Here is an 18354-nt window from a genome sequence, read left to right on the forward strand (position 1 = left end):
ATTCTTTTACATTTGTATGTACTGAATACAGCCCTGACCGCCTGAACTAATTGATCCGTTGAGTGATTGCCTAAATTCAAAACAACCAGTTTTCCAGGTCGGTTAAATCAAAAACATGAAGTGCCTGCGGCACTCCAGGGCCAGGGTTGCCTATCCCTGCCCTAGAGGTACTAGTCAATGCTTATTAACTGAATATTGTACGTGAATTTCCATAAATCAATGACACAAACAAAAGGGTTGAATTGTTCAGCGACATTTGCAATAAATGCTAACACAACTTTGGTGTTGAAAGGTACATAATGCATTTATTGTCATCTCCCTATCAGGTCACTGCATGCTGTGACATGGGTCTGGATGGTGACACATCTTCAAGCTGCCGGACTGAAGACTGTGGCCTTCATTGGTACCAGAAGCAAGGGCCTTACCTAAGAATACAGCAAGTCTCCCTCTCGATCTCACAGCCTTTCTGTCAACATGTATGTACCCACTCAAATTCACACCAACAGCTACGGACACAAGCACGGACTTTTATTCACTTGTTTTTACTTGTCGCAGTCTTCAATCTTGTCTGGGATATATATTTTAGTTGCCAAACCTGTGTGATGTCTGATATACATAAACAATGTATTCACCCCGGACATGAGAATTGTATTTACTTTAGACCTTTTGAATCATCAAGTGTCGTCTTTGTGTTTAAGCTACTACAGAAGGTAGTCAAAGCTGATGTGACAAACATGCATGTAAAAATTGTTTTGTAATCTAACAATTAAATTGAGTTTATACAAAACTATATTGCATTTGGTCACCACCTAAATGTGTCTTTTAAAAGCCTTCATAGTTGCATCCTTCCTCAGTGAACTGCCTGCGGATAGCTGACAACAGGGTGGCAGGATTGTTCATGTGCTACGCTAGAGATCCACAGCAAACTCACCTGGGGATAGGGGGATGGACGTGTTAGTTTTGTCTGGGAGACTGCGAGTCTTTTACAGGGAGAAGATAGCATGAGTTTTGGCATAAGTACAGTGAACCCAATGCAACCAGTGGCTCTGGAAAATATGTGACCCACCACCTGGTTTCGGGTCCTATGAAGCAAAATCTGAAATGGTGTTGTTTACATTGGATAAAAGTAAAGACTCAGAGCTAGAAAATTGTATATCATGCACAATTCTGCTTTGAAAGTTGATAAACTTTAACGCCACTTTTGAGAAAATGGCCTGTGAATGTGTTGGTACACGTACTGGAGAGCTCTTCTTTGTCTACACCCATTCAGCATCGTTCACACCCTCTTAAGCATTAGCCCCACCCATCTCTAAGGATTCACAGTGTAGCAAACAACCAAAGATTAAGATTAAAAGTAGTAGCAAAAAGTAGTAGTACAAATAAACTTTATCTAGTCCTTGGCCTATCTTTGGTGCAGGTCATGTTGTTCTTCTCATTACCATCTCTGGTAAACACACACACTTATATTAAATAAAATCAAAGTTTATTTTTCACATGCACAGGATACAGAAGGTATAAACAGGACAGTGAAATAAATGGTTACTTGCATAGTGGATTATTTTGTTTAGACGTGTAGCTAGCTAGCTAAATAATGAACCAAAATCCCAACTCTAATGCCGCGTTTAAAACAACAGGGAACTCGGAAATCTCAGACTTCACTGCGTTCAAAATAACTGGGAATGCAAACCAAAAAAAAGGAGCTCGGAATGGGGAATTTTTAAAAAATATTATTTTTATTTTTTAAATCGGTCATCCAACTCAGAATTTCAACTCATCAACTCGGGCATCTTTCTAAAGCTACGACTTTCCAACTTAAAGATCACTGATGTCATGATTTGACCTCGTATTCTTCAGAGTTCTCAGTTGTTTTGAATGCAGCAATATTAACATGCATGAATCTGCAGGTAGTTAGAGTTAACCAACTAGGTTCAATGTTAGCTAGCTAGCTAACATTAGGCTATTACTAGAAATGCAAATGGTTTCTGATATACAAATATTATTACTACACAGATCATATGTAACATTAGCTAGCTAGCCAGCCAGCTAACTTTAGCTAGCTAACAGTACGCTTTAACATGCAATGAAAGCAACCTTCTGACAAAATTTTAAATGTATAATATCTGAAAATGTAGCTAGACTCTTACCTGTATAACATGGATGAACGCTTCTCCCTCTGTCATGTATACAATGTTTGCCCTTAGTTTGAATATGTAGAAAGCACCTGTCTCCGGATTACAACAGCCTTCTGTGTTCTATTTAGGACTGTTTGCATTTGGCAACCATCTCTCTGCTTCCACTGTGCATTCTACTGATTTCAAAACTCTCAACTTCTTTGATGACATTGACACCGTTTCTTCCCCCACCACTGTCATCAGAAGCCTCTACAATGTCTGGTTCAATGAACATGTTTTTACCTAAATCAGGGATTTCCTCATTGTCTGATTCATTTTCAGAATCAGAGAGTCAGCGTGGCACGATCGTTCTCCAGAAAGTAGTCCAGCAACACGTTTTCAGTGCTTCATGTTATCTTTAAAACTAGGCTTGTAATTTAAGAATTGTATTTGTATTTACAGATGGCATACAAGTTTGTTATTAAGGCACATGAAAGATCACATGTTCCAGAAGACATTTCTGGCAAAAATGCCTCTCCTGTGAAATAGTGCCGTGAGACATACGCCTAGCTTCTTAAAATGGGTCACATATGCCATGTCATCACACAGGTAGACTGCCATAGTGAAGGAGGTTTACATGGTGCATCAAGTATTCTATTATGAGTGTAGCTTACTGCTCTGGAGAGATTGCAGGTAGTTGGTCAGAAGGCTCTGGAGGTCCTTGGCCCATTCTGTCTCTGCAGCAGTTGGAGAGAGATGGATAGAGGTAGTGAGCACTAAAAAGAGAGAGCACCCTCACCCCTGACCACCCACTGGCCCACGGCCTCCTGCCTAGTATCATGTAAAGGAAAACAATAATATCATGACTTACTGACAGAGTGCTCCATATTCCTGCTGGTAGCAAGCCTCAACCTGGATGCAGAGAAATGTCCTGCCTTGTAGTATGGTTGCATCCATCTCCGCCAGGCTCCAATAAATCGGATGGCAAACCTGCAGTGATTAACACGAAAATGGTACCTGACCTTAGGATTCCTATATTAGTATGACTATTTCACATTAATGTCTGTAAATGACAATAGATCTGATTAAGTATGCAGTATGCAAGCCATTTAAGTATGCATGCCATTTTGTGATAATGGCTATGACAAATTACATGGCATACATGTGAATTTATAGCTACCTAAGATATTATTTATATTTTATTGCACCATCTCACTAACAATTGCTAAGGCGACCAGTAAATTCCACTATTGTGGCTAAACCGTACTGTGGCAAGCTTCTCATAGGTGATTTACTCCATCATGACAACATGCTCCTCTTTACTTGGCTGTAGTTAGCTAGCTGCTAGCTTATTAATTAAGTATCCACTCTATTGCTTAATGAGTGATCTAGTTAACGTGAGCTAGCCAACATGCATTGCTTCTGACATGTAAAGCAAGCAGAATCGTGACATCTGACAGATAATTAGCTACCAAGATAATAATGGTTTCTGATAATTGCAATTAGTTCATTATCTGGCTAGTTAGCTACGTGTAAAACCAAGTCTGGCTGTAAAACAGTTAGCTAGCCAACTCAACTTTATAGCCAAGCTAGCTAGCTTGATACTCGGTAACGTTAACTTACCATGCTTTTCTGGACAACTGGACATTTCTCTCGCCAATCCCAGTCGACTCCTTCTTGCGACTCCTTGTCCCTTGGTCTTCTTCTAGGTTCAAAACTATATGGCTGTAGTCCGTTGCCTTATTGTAAAAAGCAACCTCTCGTAACACAGCCAAAACTGTTCACCACTATCTACGTCAAGGACAATGTTCCATTTGTTCTTTTTATGGTACATGTGAGGCACATTTATTTTTAAATGTAATATTTATTTAACTAGGCAAGTCAGTTTAGAACAAATTATTATATACAATGACGGCCTAAACACAGGGCCAAACCCGGACGACGCTGGGTCAACTGTGCGCCGCCCTATGGGACTCCCAATGATGCAGCCTGGATCCGAACCAGGTACTACAGTGATGCCTCTTGCACTGAGATGCAGTGTCTTAGACCACTGCACCACTCAGGAGACCAGCATATAATAGTTTTGATAAACAATTTGCCACAAAAAAGATACATCGTATTGAGACATAGCTATATGTGCTAGACATTATTGTTTGGGGGGGTCAATGTGAAATAATGTCCTTTAAACACGTTCTGTCATACTGAACGCATTCAGGCCAAGGAGTTCAATCTTGATTTTATCAGAGCACAGAGGAAGTCTGGAGCTCTGTCAGAGTGACCAAGTTCTTGGTCACCTTCCTGACCAAGGCGCTTCTTCCCCGACTGCTAAGTTTGGCCGGGCGGCCAGCTCTAGGAAGAGTCTTGGTGGTTCCACACTTCTTCCATTAAAGAATGCTGGAGGCCCCTGTGTTCTTGGGGACCAATCAAATCATGTCCAATGAATTGAATTTACCACAGGTGGACTCCCAATCAAGTTCTAAAAACATTTCAAGGATGATCAATTGAACAGGATGCACCAGACCTCAATTTCGAGACTCATAGCATGAATACTAATGTAAATAAGATGTGTATTTAAAAAAATATATATATACATTTCCAAAATGAATAAAAATATTTATATAATGTTCGGTTTGTCATTATGGGGTATTGTGTGTAGATTGAACAAAAAAATGTGTTTTTATCTATTTTAGAATATGGCTGTAATGTAGCAGTATTTGGAAAATGTCAAGGGGTCTGAATACTTTCCGAATGCACTGTATGTGTGCATTTATGTATTTATTCATTTAATTCTAATTATGGCAGCTTTGTTCCTCCATATTGATATAGGCCAGTGATTTTGTTGTTCGTTATTCTAACTAGGCTTGGGCGGTGTACCGTATATACAGCATACAGGGGTATTTAGAAAAAGCCAGGGGACAACTGCGAGAGACCGGAGCCTTGTGAGTCACTCACTGTTGTGCAGCACGCGCCAGGTGATCTAATTACAGTATGGAATTCACAAATGTTTGCTAGCTAGTTATCTTATAACTATTAAGTTAACTGTTTAAAATGTGCTAAATGCATTGCAGTTGTGCATTTGGTTTGCTAATTTAGTAGCTAGTTCTTTATCTAGCTAAATGGTTAGCTTATTCCAACATCAAGCATTCACTATGTAGCATTTTTTTGTTACTTTTATAGTTCAGGTCAGACACTGTCTAAAATGTTCACAATGTGATCATTAACATTTAGTTAGCATTCTCTATGGGATTTTACATGTACTTATTAGCATTGCTCACCCCCGGTTTTACACAGTACCCGTGGGGAGTGAAAACAGCGCCCTTGAGTTCAGTGCCGGTATTACCGAATATCCCAGTGTGGCACAATTCTACCGTCTTTTTCAAAGTGCTAATGAGAATTCAGTAAGAAGGACCGCACATTGTTGCATCCTTGACTTGCATGTTCTTTTAATATTAATTACCATAATCTAAATGAGATTTCTGTCTTTCTGAGCACCGTGGGTGCCCGCCATAATCAGGTTACGAACCCAATGCATATGGGTCCGGTAGATTTCTCAAAGGTCCGTTAAATTGAAATGTTGCCGGTCAAATGTACGGGCCACATTTTCCTAATGGAAACACTGCTTTCAGCAGGGCAATAACCCGAAAATACAAGGCCAAATCTATACTGTACTTGCTTACCAAGAAGACAGGGAATGTTCCTGAGTGGCCGAGTTTTACTTAAATCTACTTGACAGTCTAACTGAAAATGGTTGTCTAGCAATGATCAACGACCATTTTGACAGAGCTTGAAGTATTATGAAAATAATAAAATGGGCAAATGTTGCACAATCCAGGTGCAACATCTTAGAGACTTTCCCAGAAAGAATCACAGCTATAATCATCCCAACTGTGCTTCTACAAAAATACTGACTCAGGGCGGTGAATATTTATGTAAATCAGATATTTGATATGAGATATTTCATTTTCAATAAATTAGCAAAAAAAATGTAAAAACATGTTTTCACTTTGTCATTATGGGGTGTTGTGTGTAGATGGGTGAGAAAAAAATGAATTTGATCAATTTTGAATTCAGGCTGTAATACAACACAATGTGAAATAAGTCAAGGGGTATGAATACTTTCTGAAGGCACTGTATCTGTCTGGATCAAGTGTCATTCTGTGACTTGTTTTAGTTCTGGTATCATTTTGGTATTGAGTATCGTGATTGTATCGAGTATTGTGATACTAAACCTGGTATCGTTATTGAAGTAAAAAATTCTGGCATCGTGACAACACTAAGTCTGTCTTGGCAGCATCTTGTAGGTACTGCACAGCCAAACTCATTTTCAAATAGACAAAAAGAAACACTGCTCTAAAACAAGCAACTACTTCTCCTTGGGGCAGAGAGCTAGCTTTGGTGTTTTCCCCATTTCTTTTTTCAGAAAGGCTGTTTGATGAAATCAATCTAGAATCCATTTTAAGCTGCAAAGGCCAACTGAGGCAAGTATTTGTTTTTATCTGGCGGACTTAAAATGCTAACGTTATTTTGACCAAAATGACTGATGTGTAGAAATGACGAAATGCTGAAAGAATCGCAGCTATGGATGTGATCCATGTCTAATGCAGAGCAGCTGACTGCTGGTTGGATCTTGAGTGGCATGGCATGGTTGGAAAGTTGCTTGCAACGGTTCCATCAACGAGAGCAGCTCGCCAGAAAAGGAGAACTTGGCACAGGCCCTGCCTTTTCTTTATGTGTTTTCAATTATCCGCCACCCCGTTTCAAAGGAAGTCACAAACACTCAACTTCAAGACAGGCATCCACTTCAATGATTCCGATTTGGGGCTGAACTGTGTTACACAAAAAAGGGAGACGGCCTCATTGTGATCGGTGCAGGCTGTTTTACATTCTCTGAAAAGGGACTGCGATGGTGGTGGCATTATAGCTTGTGATCTGTGGGTAGGAAAGGCTGCTTATCGTCTTAAAATGACACTGAACATGACAAACGGAAACGTCTCCCATGGAGTCTGACGAGAGAAATGTGCGTCTACTTCTCCCGCTTGACTTCGACGGCTATGAATGCAAGGCTGTATAAAAGCCCGGTGTGAGAGCCGGAGCTAGCCGTTAGCTGATGAAGAGGAATCGCTGTTCCACTGCAGCCAGTAGACGCGTGGGGTGGCCATTTGAGAGCTCAACGAGATTGGAACATAAGAGGCGAGCTTTGTCTGCCCAGTTTGCTGCCTAGTTTTCTGCAGTAATCAGAATGTTACTCAGGCATCTCAGAACAGATGGCTGGAAAACGAATGGTGGGTCTGATCTCTATACACAACCCCCGTCTTTGGGATTACACACCTTGACAGAGGAGCGGAGGAGAGGGAGTCTGGACTGGAAGAGAAACACGAGTCAGAGGCTGTTCTAATGTGAGGGCTAACCCTACTAGATCACAAGGGAGATTTCAGATCAAAAAGGGTTCATTTCCTCTGAGGGCGTGTGCGTGAATGAGAGAGATAGTGTGTCCCTGCTACGCTGAGTTCAAGTCTGCTAGTGCTGGTGGGTGTGTGCCTAGGTTTATACTATTTTTGTCTGTCTCCCTGCTCCTCCGCGAGCAAAAATACAATTTCAGTTCGTGTTAGTTATTAGTTAAGCTAGTTATTGTTCGGCTTTGTTCTCAAAGCTATGGCTGTGGCTCTGTCTGATGGTGCAGGCCAGAGGTCTGTGCGGGACTGATTTATTCATGCCGCAGCTTCTCATAACGCACCCGCTCACACTTGCTGGCTTTCTGTCAGACTCTCACCCACTACTGCAAGAACTGGTCCTGAACACCAGTCCCACAATGTTATTTTAGGCATACAGTACAAGTCAAAAGTTGACACACCTACAAAGTTTTCTTTCTTTCTTTTTTAAAACTATTTTCTACATTGTAGAATAATAATGAAGACATCCCAACTATGAAATAACACATATGGAATAATGTAGCAACCAAGTGTTTTACAAATCAAAATATATTTGACAATTCTTCAAAGTAGCCACCCTTTGCCTTGATGACAGCTTTGCAAACTCAACCAGCTTCGTGAGGTAGTCACCGGGAATGCATTTCAATTAACATGTGTGCCTTGTTAAAAGTACATTTGTGGCATTTTCTTTTCTTAATGTGTTAGAGTCAATCAGTTGTGACAAGTTAGGCTGTGGTATACAAAAGATGGCCCTATTTGGTAAAAGACCAAGTCCATATTATGGCAAGAACAGCTCAAATAAGCAAAGAGAAACAACAGTCCATCATTACTTTAAGACATGAAGGTCAGTCAATGCGGAAAATGTCAAGAACTTTGAAAGTTTCTTCAAGAGCAGTTGCAAAAACCATCAAGCGCTATGATGAAACTGGCTCTCATGAGGATCGCCACAGGAAAGGGAGACCCAGAGTTACCTCTGCTGCAGAAGATATGTTCATTAGACTTACCAGCCTCAGACATTACAGCCCAAATAAATGCTTCACAGAGTTCAAGTAACAGGCACATCTCAACATCAACTGTTCAGAGGAGACTGCATGAATCAGGCCTTCATGATCGGATTGCTGCAAAGAAACCACTACTAAAGGACATCATTATGAATAACAGACTTGCTTGGGCCAAGAAACACAAGCAGTGGACATTAAATCAGTGGAAATCTGTCCTTTGGTCTGATCAGTCCAAATTTGAGATCTTTGGTTTCAACCGCCATGTCTTTGTGAGACGCAGAGTAGATGAACGGAGGATCTCTGCATGTGTGGTTCCCACCGTGAAGCATGGAGGTGGTGGTGTGATGGTGCTTTGCTAGTGACACTGTCTGTGACTTATTTAGAATTCAAGGCACACCTGGCCAGCATGAAAGCGGACACGTTTTGCATATAGCATATATCCTACTTTTTAGGAGGACGATTAGCAGACAGAGACAAATAAATGGGTCATCAATATTTATTGAAAATCAAAAATGCGCAAAGCTCCCTCACCATGGTAGCCTATTCACGCGGTACGCCTTTACCTTTTCAATGACGATTTTTGATTGCACCTCGACTAATGCTGGTTGACCTCACTCGACTTTCCACTATCAATATTTATTGACAGGCACTGTAGTATAGTTTACAGTTGAATCATATTTACTTTCATTTCCTTGGAAAGATAACGGACACGTGATTCTCCAACCACGTACGGGCAGCCTACTCTATTTAATTGAGACCGCACATATACTAGGCACACTTGTTTTCACACGCCCAACGAGGAAGAGAGCTAGGCAACCTAATGTAAAGCAGTGAATTCTGAGTGTGTGTCAATAACGCAACAAAGGTGTGCTTTTAATACAATAGGTAGGCTAACGCCATACAAAGCAGAAAGACATCCGTTCACAAATAATCTGCGGAACAACAAACATTTTAAATCATAAAATTGTCTGCCTGACCGCCCACTCCCAAACGCATCATGATCGCAATGATCGCAATGATCTCTGTCAGGTCCCAAAAGAGATCATTGCGGCGGGGTTGACATTTTTCATGATACAGGCCTCTAGTGCAGGCATGCACTCCACTGGAGCTCTGCTATATGTCGTTACTGTGGAGAAGGAAACGAGGGTTGTGGTACAGCACCACCTTTCCCCGCCTGGGTTGCATAGAAAATACACACACGTACACAATGGCTGAAAACTGGAGTTTAACTTCTTATGGCTGGGGGCAGTATTGAGTAGCTTGGATGAATAAGGTGCCCAGAGGTGCCCAGAGTAAACTGCCAGCTACTCAGTCCCAGTTGCTAATATATGCATATTATTATTATATTTGGATAGAAAACTCTGAAGTTTCTAAAACTGTTTGAATGATGTCTGTGAGTATAACAGAACTCATATGGCAGGCAAAAAAACATCATTTTTCCAACTCATTCCCTATTGAAGATACAGTGGGATATTGGTCATGTTGCACTTCCTAAGGCTTCCACTAGATGTCAACAGTCTTTAGAACCTTGTTTGATGCTTCTACTGTAAAGGAGGGGCTTCATAAGGGCTCTTTGAGTCAGTGGTCTGACAGAGTGCCACAAGTATGTGACGCTCATTCACGTGAGAGTTAGCTCACGTTCCATTGCATTTCTGAAGACAAAGGAATTCTCCGGTTGGAACATTATTGAAGATTTATGTTAAAAACATCCTAAACATTGATTCTATACATCGTTTGATAAGTTTCTACGGACTGTAACGGAACTTTTTGACATTTCGTCTGCTCCTAGTGAACATGCTTTGTGAGTTTGGATTTCTTTACAAAACGCGCATAACAAAAGTAGCTATTTGGACATAAATGGACATTATCGAACAAATCAAACGTTTATTGTGGAACTAGGATTCCTGGGAGTGCATTCTGATGAAGATCATCAAAGGTAAGTGAATATTTATAATGTTATTTCTGACTTCTGTTGACTGCACAATATGGCAGATATATTTTTGGCTTGTTTGGTCTCTGAGCCCTGTACTTAGATTATTGCATGGTTTGCTTTTTCCGTAAAGCTTTTTTGAAATCTGACACAGTGGTTGCATTAAGGAGAAGTGTATCTAGAGTTCCATGCATAACACTTGTATTTTCATCAACATTTATAATGAGTATTTCTGTAAATTGATGTGGCTCTCTGCAAAATCACCGGATGTTTTTGAACTACTGAACATAACACGTATACTGAGATTTTTTAAAATATAAATATGAACTTTATAGAACAAAACATACATGTATTGTGTAACATGAAGTCCTATGAGTGTCATCTGATGAAGATCATCAAAGGTTAGTGATTAAACCCAGAACCCGTATTCCGATAAGGTCGCCGGGATGCAGAGAAAACAGAAAGATTGCAAAACCAGTCCCCCCGGCCACCTGATAGGATGGATCCAGTGAAACCGACACGGAAATGGGAGAGAGTCCAAGTTGTGTCTCTCCCTGCGCCACCCCTCCTCCCCGTTTGCACAGCCCTGACTAACCCTGAGTTGTAATACAATAGCACCAGTCATAAGTCACCATGGGCAGTGAGAGAGTGAAAGAGAAAAAAAAAAATATGAAACTATCGAGAAGAGACGGGCTGCTCCCAGGTGCACAGGAGACCTCCCGTCACGCTATAAGGCTCTGGATTTGACTGTGAGAGCGCTGGAGCCTGACATTTCACAGGCGCTGCTTACACCCAGACACATTCCCTACAGAATACTCCACACTCGAGAGAAAGGAGAGAAGTGGGAAAAGAGAGAGAAAGAGATCCAAAAATACCTATTCATTAAAACCACTGCTCCAGGAGTTAATTCAAGGAGTGAAAATATAGACAGTCTAATAAAGACTGGATGAGAAACCTGAGCCCTGACTGACTATCAATCAAACTGCAGCAGAATAAGAAAGTAAAATTGTTTGAAATTTGTCTAAATAAATCATGTCTGGATTCACTGCTGAGAGAGGAATGCTAGAAAGCTTTAAACCCCTTGTGCATACAGCACTTTCGCTACAGTAGAGTCCATTGATCTCTACGCAGGTTGCGGTAACTGGCAGTGAGGAAGGTGTCTGGTGCTGATTCAAAATGAAGGCTCATTCTTTGTGAGCTTGGCATTTAGCTGGGAAATTACAGAAACCGCTTGCCTTTGCTAATTAATGAGGAGGTAGCCTACTGGCAACAGAAGCTCACTTGACTTCCAGAAATCAAACTTCAACTCCTGAACTTTAAGGAAAGGCCAACTACCACGGGCCACAGTCAATTTTAAATGCCCTGTTTAGAGCATGGTGCAAGCAAATGCAGAACTTTTTGTGGTAGAATGAACCCCATTTTACGGCAGGACGCTTGGTAGGAAAAAGGACGAAGAATCGTTTCTAAAACTGCATATCTAAGGCTCTGGTCTGTCCAAGAAGTGAGGGTAGACAGTTCTCTGCTATCCACTTAACATATTAATTATTCTTTTGGGGTATAGGGAAGGGTCAGTTGGGGAGGGACAGTTTTCTTTTCATGAATTTAGGGAGGGTTCAGAAAGAAAAACAAAATGGAGGGCCATCCATTTTCATTTCAGACAGGTCCGATTTTCTCCATCTCGCCCTTATTATAAATAATGTTCACTCTCTTATATGAGTACGATTATGCCTTTGGCTGCAGTACAATACAACAATTGATTTTAAAACCAAGGTAAGACATGCTTCATCGAATGACATAAAACGTCTGAGTTTTAAACAATTAAATGTATGGTTACATAGTTTCAAAATGCTGACCACCGCCGCTCAGATTCAAGGTCGGTGCGGTGCGCAATATTTCTGTAATTAAAAGTCTCATTAAAGTTTGTCTACATTGTCTGGCGCATCCCTCATGCTAGCATCGGTTTGGACATGAGTCTGTAATATGCAGAACTTTTTGTGGTAGAATGATCCCCATTTTACAGCAGGGAGCTTAGTAGGAAAAAGTGTAATTACGTAAGTGATGAGGTTTTTATGACAGCCTATATTGTCTAAAGAGATGAGACAGACTGTAGACATCCAGGAGACATTAAAATAATCGTCAAAAGCGGATTACGAGGGATTTCAAAAAGAGAGTCTCTCATTCACCTCAAGTAATTCCATCTCTGACAGAGTGGAAACATGCAATCACCATCACTGAGGTTAATGCCTGTACAGGGCACTGCAAATTCCCTGTGTTGTCCAAACAGGAAAGGCATGTGAAGGTCATGACTGTAGAATGGGTGCCGTTAGCCAGTGTCAGCTGCTGACAACTACTTAATGTCAGAAATGGCCTATTGATGAGATCTTAAGGGCCACACAGGATGATACCATGTTTTTTGTGTAATTTTAATGCGACCAAGCCTTTAATGTGTCTAAACAAAGGATTACTTATTGACCCTAGACAGACGACAGAGATATCTTGTCCTTTAGTCGCAGGATTTCCTGGCCTGCCGGCATGATCCTCACAGAGGGAGTAGACTGCTTCCTCTCCTCCTCCCCCACCCAAGACAGACACAGCGAGAATGAGTTGAACTGAATGCCCCCTACCATTGAATGATAGAGGTTGAAAATGGAGCAAGATGACACATGAAACCTCCCGCCACAGAGTTCAGCACTCCCCAAGCTCCGGAGATAAGCAGAAAACCCTCTCAATGGAATACGGATGGATGTCCTATTCTATACAGCAGAAGCAGCTATCACACAGCTCATAGCGAAAGAAACTTTGATACCTTTTCCTGACGATCTTACCAAGTTCCATCCGATGAAGACTTTGAAAAGCATACTATCAAGATGACATGGAGAAGAGTAGCCAGTAATTATGTCTAATGGGTAACTCTACCCTGAAAGTGCCCCCCAGCTAACTATCTGCAGGCTGGAAAATGCAGAGGCTCTTCGACCCCCCCCCCCCAGACCAAAAAAATATCTGCTGCCAGAACAAGTCGTCCAACACTGCCCCTGGAGCTTCACTTTTGTCTCAGCGTATGGCGATGACATATGGCTGACAATTGTAACTGATCTCCCCTGGTGCAAAGCCTCTTCTAGAGATGGCTTGTCAATACTCTCCAGCGTCTCTGTCAGAAACCTTATCAGAGAGCAGCAGCACTCAGGTTTGTCACATCTTTGGCATCCGACACGCTGAAGCCTTCCACCACCACCCTCTCCTCCCCCCACTATGTCGACAAGCAACTTGTGTAAAAACAAGACTGCCCATTTGAGTGCCTGAGCACATCTTCTAGAAGGTTCGAAAACGGGTGCCTGTGTTACTGCTCAGGCCTTTTACTAATGGCAGTGAAGGGTCTGAGCAGTAACCCATTGTTGAAATGACTGGCATACATAAAAGGACAGGCATCTGCAATATGTAGTGGTACAGACTGACGCTTATGTTGGGTCTTGCATAACATACTTCACTTGTTTCTGGGGTGAGTACAGCAGTGTGAAAGTCCCCTGAGGAGCCATTAGTGTTAAGATGGAGCCTCATGCACTACTTAACACACCCATCAAATTCAGTGATTACATGAGAGGTTTCGAGACAGTACAAAGCTCTTATCCCCCACACAGAGAACCAGATTACGTCTGTAGCTCACTCAATTTGAAAGCAAAGTGCTACATTAAAATGTAATAAATCACTTGTCAAGGCGAGCTAGATATGCTAATATTCCAGCAGCAAACAAACAGACAGCATCTGCTATAGTTCAAAGCAGTTGACTTAACAGCAGCCAAGCACAAAATCGAAGACAAGACAGCTTGTTACTTACCTTTTCACTTTTCACTTTCTTCAGGTTTCTGCATTCACTGTTGTCCATCTCTTCTGGATCACTTTTAATGGCCAACGGTGGTACAGCAATCCCTGTGGAATCCAGGGCGATATTCCCAAGTGGTTCGGCCACAGCCAAGTCTGTATTTTGCGTACCGTCAAATGGGACGCTACGAGGGCCCCCCAAAGGCAGATTTGGGGCACCTATCTCCTTCTCAGTATTAGCCACTCCTGTAGCCACAACTTCACTTTTCTCCTTCTTACTTTTCCCAGAGCCCACCTCCTTGTCTTTCTTTCCACTAGGAACATTACGGGAGGCTTTGCTGCTCTTCTCAGCACCCTTTCCAGAGTTGGTGTTTGTTGTGGGACCTGTGCCAATGCCGGATCCCATAACCTCGCCCTGGGTTCGCACCTGGGTGTCTTTCTTGGCCCCGTCTGTAACCGAGGCCTTGCCACTTTCCTTTGAGTTCTTACTTCGCTTGGATTTGGGTTTACTCTCTTTGCCTTGAGCAGCGGGTACGGGGCTAACAAATTTGATGTTGTCGGGTAGAGCTGCTACAGCGCTGGGAGGGGCAGCCATGCCCCCACCGTCTTTAGTGCCAGACATCTCAAGTTTGTCCTTTTCTAGGTCTGCGTCAAGGTCAATGATCAGATTGCCAACACCTATATCCCATTCATCACCGCTGTCGTAAGTGTCCACCGCATTAGAGTCCACACCTTTCCCGCCTGCAGTGCCACTGCTTAGGGACATCTTAGTGCCAGCGGCCCAGGCGCACCACAGTTAAGTCTGACCTTCTCAGACTACTGGAGGCAGTGGGAGAAGGGTTACAGCAGCTTTAGGGTCTTCTCGGTATCCCCTTCCCAGTAACCCACATTGTTGCCCTGTAAAGAGAAGAGAAAATGTGTGAAAATTCTGCAGTCAGAAGCTCTTAACATACCAAGATAAACTATAATGAGATCATTAGAGATTTGAATCTTGCCACACAGGAAAGTATAGCAGGAAAGAAATCAGGGCTTGACATTAACTTTTGAGAGGCCACTTGTCCCCCCTAAAAAAGGTCTGTGACACCATTATTACAACATTGTACGATGCCACTTCACAACATGAAATGCATTACTATCTTTTTCACCATAGAGAATCAGAAGAACATGTAGGCTACACTGTCTGTGGCTTCTTTGCATATTCAAGCCAGTCTCAAAATACAACACTCCTTTTTAGGCTCTCTTGGTAGGTAGGTAGGATGGTTGCCCCCCCCCCCTTGATAGCCTATAAAGTTTTGCAACACGACCAAATACTTTTTATGTCTTTATAAAACAATTCCTTACAGGGATCGAAATTAAGGGTGTCCCGTCATCCCCGGGACGATAAAAAATATTTATACGGATCAAAACCGACAGTTCGAGGACCACAGACCAAAACTCATACAACCACTGCACATTCAAAAATGTTTTTAAAAAAGCAAAGAGGCCGATGCAACAGATCTGACCATTTATCTTAAAAATGTTGACAACGTTTTATTTCTTCATATTATAAGCTCAACAATGCGCATATGGCTGTAGGCTACACACGAATGTTCCAAATTGCAATTAGCGGTAAAACGCAGTTCTCAAAAGCGCACCGCACGTGTGACATAGATGAAAATATCCATTAGATATTAAGAAAAAGCAGCACTCTAAAGATGCATCAACTTGCATGGGTTAGGGATGGATTGAAATGTACACAATGGATACCTGCAGGAAAATGGGGGTCATGTTTTTAAAATTCCAGTCATGGGGAAGGTTTAATATTGTCCAAAGAAGGGTCATGTCATTTGTAATTGATGAAATGTCAATATTTTCCAGTGTTTCAGATTTAGTTGCTCATTAGGCTACATATCGATGTGTGCCCGCTGCCGACCCTCCTCTCTGATTCTCCGCTGGATGCACAATACCAAGTGCACCTATAGGCTATTTAGTGGGGTCTCAATCAAATAAAAAACATAACCTATAGGCTAGAGTTTCTCAAACTCAGTCCTCGGACCACAAGGGGTGCACGTTTTGTTTTTCGTCCTAGCAGTACACAGCTGATTCAAATAATGAACTCCTCAACAAGCGTGGATTATTTGAATCAGCTGTGTAGTGTTAGGGCAAAACGTGCCCCCCTTGAGATCCCCAGAACCGAGTTTGGAGAAACGCTGCTATAGGCTTCGAAGTTCATGCTTGGATAAGCACAGAGCAAAGTTATATTTTCTAAGATAGCTTTATTTACACCATCCCAGCAGCTAAGCTTCATTACATACCACAATGGATATTGCAACCCTGAGCCCTGGCCTGCTCTTGCTGATCAAATACTTTTATTGTGTGCTGCCTAACCAATGGCCGTGGTACAATCGATCGGAAATGGTGCTGAAAGTAAGCAAATTCGAGTAGGCATAATTAATTAAAAACTGTCTTCATTTTAATTAAACTTTACTAAACAACAAGAGGGCTTTGTGTTGGAGCCTATTTGTCCCCATTTAAGAACTAAGGTAGTAGGCCAACCTGTTTTGACAGACAAAATGAGGCTATAGGCTGCTATATCCATAGATTTTGTCGGTCAATTCCTCACTTTGCACTGTTTTGATGGGGTATGCCATAGGCCTACTTTTTTATTAACCTACCCCTTATTAGCTTAAGTTAAGAAAATAAAACATATCTGATTATATAAAGTGAACTATAAAGAGCGCTTTGGCACGTAATGCTTTATGATAGAAACAAGTTGTAAAATAACCGGGAAAGAAGTGGCTCCCGATGCATATGAGATTTGTTTAATTTACATGACATTCAGAGGCTGAGCAACAACCCACTGTAGCAGGGAAACAAAAAATGGACTTGGCTTGGGAAGTAGTCAAATTCTTTCACTCTCAATAGATTAAGCTATTCACTTTCTGTACAATAGAAGATGTTTAAACCCAGACAGCTTTTAGGGAAACACTTGTGACCTTCTTCTCGTTGGGTTAAGCCACGGAAGAAGAGTAGCCAGCAGTTAAAGCTTACATTTTAATGTGTCGGTAGGCCTTCTCTCTCTGGGGTGGAAAGGTAGGCCTAATTTTTGAAAGGACCATGATCAGATTCCTAATGACGTCTCGGATTAAATTATTTGCAAACAGGGACAGTTTCGTTGCAAACAAGACAGACTGATTTGACAAATATGATAAGATGAGCACATAGGCCTCTCTGTCCATTTTTAGCCAGTCATTAGTGTGGTATAAAAAAATATTCAGCTAATATGTCAAATGACGTTGAATTGCATGATATCTTTTTTTATAAAAAGGCCATTTTTTTCTCGGCCCTGCAAATACAATGATAGATTTATGCTCTTACTATAAATGATATATTTCCAACCATACTTGTCCACAGTGGACTGCGAACACACAACCTTGTGGCCTGTAGCCCTTTGCAATACCAAAATTCCTGCGTTGCCATGTAATGCTTACAGGACGAAGAATCGTTTCTAAAACTGCATATCTAAGGCTCTGGTCTGTCCAAGAAGTGAGGGTAGACAGTTCTCTGCTATCCACTTAACATATTAATTATTCTTTTGGGGTATAGGGAAGGGTCAGTTGGGGACGGACAGTTTTCTTTTCTTTTCATGAATTTAGGGAGGGTTCAGAAAGAAAAACAAAATGGAGGGCCATCCATTTTCATTTCAGACAGGTCCGATTTTCTCCATCTCACCCTTATTATAAATAATGTTCACTCTCTTATATGAGTACGATTATGCCTTTGGCTGCAGTACAATACAAGAATTGATTTTTTAAAACCAAGGTAAGACATGCTTCATCGAATGACATAAAACGTCTGAGTTTTAAACAATTAAATGTATGGTTAAATAGTTTCAAAATGCTGACCACCGCCGCTCAGATTCAAGGTCGGTGATGTGCGGTGCGCAATATTTCTGTAATTAAAAGTCTCATTAAAGTTTGTCTACATTTTCTGGCGCATCCCTCATGTTAGCATCGGTTTGGACATGAGTCTGTAATATGCAAGTGGGCTTTTTAATTTATGTAGCCTACATGAAAAAATAGATTTTA

General features: G+C 41.5%; 1 protein-coding gene across 1 annotated transcript in view; it reads right to left on the reverse strand.

Moving 5' to 3' along the window:
* Positions 1 to 18354, reverse strand: part of znf609a (zinc finger protein 609a) — a 184312-nt gene that overhangs the window by 78516 nt on the left and 87442 nt on the right. The window contains exon 2 of the mRNA XM_024378945.2: positions 14304 to 15184. Within this exon, the coding sequence (XP_024234713.1) occupies positions 14304 to 15053 (750 nt within the window). The 5' untranslated portion in view covers positions 15054 to 15184. The remainder of the gene's footprint in view (positions 1 to 14303; positions 15185 to 18354) is intronic.

Source organism: Oncorhynchus tshawytscha, linkage group LG19 (assembly GCF_018296145.1).
Source record: "Oncorhynchus tshawytscha isolate Ot180627B linkage group LG19, Otsh_v2.0, whole genome shotgun sequence".
Taxonomy (NCBI): domain Eukaryota; kingdom Metazoa; phylum Chordata; class Actinopteri; order Salmoniformes; family Salmonidae; genus Oncorhynchus; species Oncorhynchus tshawytscha.